Below are 5125 nucleotides of genomic sequence, written 5' to 3'. Positions count from 1 at the left end.
TTTTTTTTTTTTTTTTTTACCAGAGTCGTGCTCTGTCACCCAGGCTGGAGTGCAGCAGCGCAATCTCAGTTCATTGCAATCTCCGCCTCTCGGGTTCAAGTGATTCTCATGCCTCAGCCTCCCAAGTAGCTGGGATTACAGGCAAGCACCACACCATCCGGCTAATTTTTGTGTCTTTGGTACAGATGGGGTTTCACCACGTTGGCCAAGCTAGAATGAATTTCATTTCTATTAAGAAGCCCTTTGTAACAAGTTTGGTTGGCTACCTCAGATACATGATCCCATACTTTCCTGGGATTTTCCTTTCAGATCACACAATGAACTTATTTTAGTTATTTCCACAGTTATATGTCTTCTTATTAGATAACCAAGGTTTATGAAATACAGAAAACAAAGCATTATAGATTCTAAGAGTAAGGCCTACGATTCAAATAAAGTCCTTCTGGTTACAATAATCCATTTTGTTGTCCAGGTGCGGTGCGGTGGTTCACGCCCATAATCCCATCACTTTGGGAGGCTGAGGTGGGCAGATCACCTGAGCTCAGAAATTGGAGCCCAGCTTGGCCAACATGGTGAAATCCCCTCTCTACTAAAAATACATAAATTAGCAGGGAGTGGTGGTGCATGCCTGTAACCCCAGCTACTCAGGAGGTTGAGACAGGAGAATTGCTTGAGCCTGGGAGGTGGAGGTTGCAGTGAGCTAAGATCACGCCACTGCGCTCCAGCCTGGGCGACAGTGATATCTTGTCTCTAAATAAATACATAAATAAAATCTTACAAATAAAAATCTATTATCTTAATCTCCTAGGATCATGAACCTAGTCCAATTACTGAGATGAAATATAAGAAGATATTGTAAAACTCTGTGTGTTATTCAAAAGCTAGTTACGGGAAATAGTACTATCTGACGGCGCAGCTGGGATTTGAAATCTAAGCCCTTAAGTCTCTGTCAGATTCTCCCTGAACCTCTCCTTGCTAACCCTGATTACTGTCTAGAAGCCTCTCTAAACGTCTCTTAAGAAACCCGAGGCTCTGTGTTTTATTGTTAAGTTGTCCTAAGCTCTACCACACAGGAAAATCCACAATGATCCTTGCATCTTTTGTGGTTTTCCGGTTGGTTTTGTTTTGTTTTGTTTTCGAGACAGGGTCTCACTCCACTGCCCAGGCTGGAGTACAGTGGTGCAATCACAGCTCACTGCAACCTCAACTTCCTGGGTTCAGGTGATCCACTCACCTCAGCCTCCCAAGTAGCTGGTACCACAGGTGTGCGCCATCATGCCTGGCTAATTTTTGTATCTTTTGTAGAGACAGAGTCTCACTATATTGCCCAGGCGGGTCTAAAACTCCCAGACTCAAGTGATCGCCTGCCTCAGCCTCCCAAAGTGCTGGAATTACAGGCAGGAGCCACAGCGCCCAACCCATCCTTGCGTCTTTTACATACTTCATGCCCTCTCTTCTTTACCTTTTTTTCTTTCTTTCTCCTAATTGCATTCAACTCAATCCATTCTCACGTCTGCATGTTGTTCCTCTCTTCCTCCTCCTCCTCCTCATTCTGCAGTTCCCTCCTTCTCATCTTCCTTTTTTTTTTTTTTTGGACAAGATCTCACTCTGTCACCAGGTTGTAGTGCAATGGCATGACCTCAGCTCACTGCAGCCTCCACCTCCTGGGTTCAAGCACCTCTCCTCCCCCAGCCTCCCGAGTAGCTGGGATTACAGGCACCCACCACCATGCCCTGCTAATTTTTGTATTTTTAGTAGAGACGGGGTTTCACCATGTTGACCAGGCTGGTCTCGAACTCCTGATCTCAAGAGATCCACCCACCTCAGCCTCCCGGAGTGCTGGGATTACATACATGAACCACCACGCCCAGACTTGTTTTTCTGTTTCGTATCCTCTCTCTTGATTTTTCTTTTTTAGGACACAAGAAGAACTGTAGAGAAGATCTGTCAGTTCCTGGGAAAGACGTTAGAACCCGAAGAACTGAACTTAATTCTCAAGAACAGCTCCTTTCAGAGCATGAAAGAAAACAAGATGTCCAATTTTTCCCTCCTGAGTGTTGATTTTGTAGAGGACAAAGCACAACTTCTGAGAAAAGGTAAAAGAAAATCCTTTCGTTTCCAAATGTACCAGAATACACGGCACACATGCCTATGGTCACAACTGGGCGCTAACAGTGGAGATGAAAGAGTGCTTTTTTTTTTTTTTTTTTTTTTCCTGAGATGGAGTCTTGCTCTGTTGCCCAGGCTGGAGTGCAATGGTGCGATCTCAGCTCACTGCAACCTCCGCCTCCAGGGTTCAAGTGATTCTTCTGCCTCAGCCTCCTGAGTAGCTGGGATTACAGGCACACGCCACCGTGCTGAGCTAATTTTTGTATCTTTAGTAAAGACGGGGTTTCACCATCTTAGCTAAGCTGGTCTCGATCTCCTGACCTTGTGATCCACCCTCCTGGGCCTCCCAAAGTGCTGGGATTACAGGCATGAGCCACGGCGCTCGGCTAATTTGTCAGCTTTATTTGCTCATCACCCAGAACACTTGTCCCGTGGCTTCATCAGGGAGCCTCTTCTCGTGGTACTGATGTGGGCTGTAGGCACGTAGGGAAAGTTGGTTCCGCCTGGGAAGGTTATCTGACTTACGTGAGGTCATTCAGATTCTCTCTCCTCCTAATGTGACATGAGCATTATCCATTCTACAAACAGTGACCAGGCAAACGAGCAACGCTTGCCAGATCTACAAGCTGTGATTCACCTGAGAAACGAGGACAAGGACGGGGTTGGGGATGGCCACAGTGCGACTGCCCCACTGATGAGTTAGGGTAGAGATCTCTGTCCTGGACAAAGAAATGTGTGAAGGAAGGCTTCATCCGGAAAAGGGAGAGAGGGGAGACTTTGCTGTCAGACGCTGTAAGGTGCCAAGATGAATGGAAATGTCTATTGCATGCGGTGAAAGAATCCATTTTTCCAGGGCCAGGTGCGGTAACTCATGCCTATAATCCCAGCACTTTGGGAGGTCACGGTGGGTGAATCACCTGAGGTCAGGAGTTCGAGACCAGCCTGGCTAACACGGTGAAACCCCATCTCTACTAAAAATACAAAAAATTAGCCAAGCGTGGTGGTGGGTACCTGTAATCCCAGCTACTCAGGAGGCTGAGGCAGGAGAATCACTTGAACCTGGGAGGAGGAGGTTGCAGTGAGCCGAGATCATGCCATTTGCACTCCAGCCTGGGCAACAAGAGTGAAACTCCGGCTCAAAAAAAAAGAATCCATTTTTCCAAAATCCTACAGTTCTAATATATCTGGGACAGTGCTCCACGGAAGAAAAGAATTAAATCCTTCAAATGACCCAGAGTCTTGGGCAATTGTAAAAGTAAACGTTGGTCGGGTACGGTGGCTCACGCCTGTAATCCCAGCACTTTGAGAGACCAAGGCGAGTGGATCACTTGAGCTCAGGAGTTTGAGACCAGCCTGGGCAACATGGTGAAACTCTGTCTCTATTAAAAGTACAAAAATTAGCCATGCATGGTGGCGCACACCTGCAGTCCCAGCTACTTGGGGGAGCTGAGACATGAGAATCACTTGAAGCCAGGAGGCAGAGTTTGCAGTGAGCCAAGATTACAACACTATACTCCTGCCTGGGCGACAGAGCGAGACGCCATCTCAAAAAAAAAAAAAAAAAGAAAAAAGTAAATGTTGAAATGTTGAGACTTCATATAACTCATCTATATTAGGGATACATGCCATACGCATACACCACAGAAAGAAAATACACAGAGCCTGTCCTACATGATATGTGTTATGAGGTGAAAGACAGCAAGGATGGGGAGTGACCTCTAAACTGGGTGGTGAGAGAGAACCTCGCTGAGAAACTTGAATTGGAACAAAGACTTGAAAGAGGCAAATAGGCAAGTCATGGGCCAATCTGAGACAGCAGCATTCCAAGGAGAAGGAGCGTGGGACACCAATTCTCTGAGGAATGGGGATGCCTGTCATGTTTGAGGCGGAATCAGAAGTCCCCGTGTGAGTAGAGTGATGGAGAGGGGAGTTTTAGGGGATGAGCTCAGAGAAGCCACAGGGGCTGGATCACCTGGAGCCCTGTAAGCGCCTCCAGCACTTGTACTTGAGTGAAATCGAGAGTCCTCGGAGAATCTGAGCAGAGAAGTGACATGATCTGGGATCATGAGGGCTGCCATGCGGAGACTAACTTATGAAAAAGAACGATCAAAAGCAGAGACCAGGCTGGGCACAGTGCCTCACATCTGTAATCCCAGCACTTTGGGAGGCCGAGGCAGGCAGATCACCTGAGGTCAGGAGTTCGAGACCAGCCTGGCCAACATGGCAAAACCCCATCTCTACTAAAAGTACAAAAATTAGCCAGGTATAGTGGCAGGTGCCTGTAATCCCAGCTATTCAGGAGGCTGAGGCACGAGAATGCTTGAACTCAGGAAGCAGAGGTTGCAGTGAGCCGAGATGGCGCTACTGCACTCCAGCCTAGGGGAAAAAGAAGACTCTGTCTCCACAAAAAAAAAAAAAAAAAAAAAGAGCAGAGACCAGTTATAAGTGTACTGCAATAATCCAGGTGAAAAATGATGTTGGCTTAGGTCAATGTGGTAGAAACAGAGGTGGTGAGACGTGACTTGATTCTGGACATACCAGATGATATACTGGCATTATTGCTGAGGAATTGTACACAGGATGGATGGGAGAGAGGAGAAGGTAGGAAATCGTTTCTAGCTAGGTGAACGACTATGTGGCCAGGCAGGACAAAGGCCCACCACGAACCATCGGCCATTCTGCTGTGTTATCGACAGTGTCCATGTCAGGTGCCTGGTGGGAACGGACCAAGGAGATGTGTGTTGTGACCTGAGTTTCTGCTTCATGTTTCCAGGCGTATCTGGGGACTGGAAAAATCACCTCACAGTGGCCCAGGCTGAAGCGTTTGATAAACTGTTCCAGGAGAAGATGACAGATCTTCCTCGAGAGCTGTTCCCCTGGGAATAGCGGCCAAAACACTCTGGATCTTACATGGAGAATGACGTTGGTTCTCCTGTCCTTGTACATGTACCCAACTGAGGGTCACTGCATAAGACTTATTATTTTATCCTGAAGCCTTAAATATCAAACCTCTGCA

The 5125-nt window shown here is 47.0% G+C and overlaps 1 protein-coding gene across 1 annotated transcript in view; it reads left to right on the top strand.

Annotated features, from left to right (window-relative positions):
- SULT2A1 (sulfotransferase family, cytosolic, 2A, dehydroepiandrosterone (DHEA)-preferring, member 1) overlaps window positions 1-5125 on the top strand; it is a 22484-nt gene extending 17359 nt beyond the window's left edge. The window contains exons 5-6 of the mRNA XM_011969919.1: window positions 1919-2096; window positions 4883-5125. Of these exons, the coding sequence (XP_011825309.1) occupies window positions 1919-2096; window positions 4883-4995 (291 nt within the window). The 3' untranslated portion in view covers window positions 4996-5125. The remainder of the gene's footprint in view (window positions 1-1918; window positions 2097-4882) is intronic.

The sequence above is a fragment of the Mandrillus leucophaeus genome, unplaced genomic scaffold (assembly GCF_000951045.1).
Source record: "Mandrillus leucophaeus isolate KB7577 unplaced genomic scaffold, Mleu.le_1.0 Scaffold120, whole genome shotgun sequence".
NCBI lineage: Eukaryota > Metazoa > Chordata > Mammalia > Primates > Cercopithecidae > Mandrillus > Mandrillus leucophaeus.
This window is presented reverse-complemented; position numbering and strand designations above follow the sequence as displayed.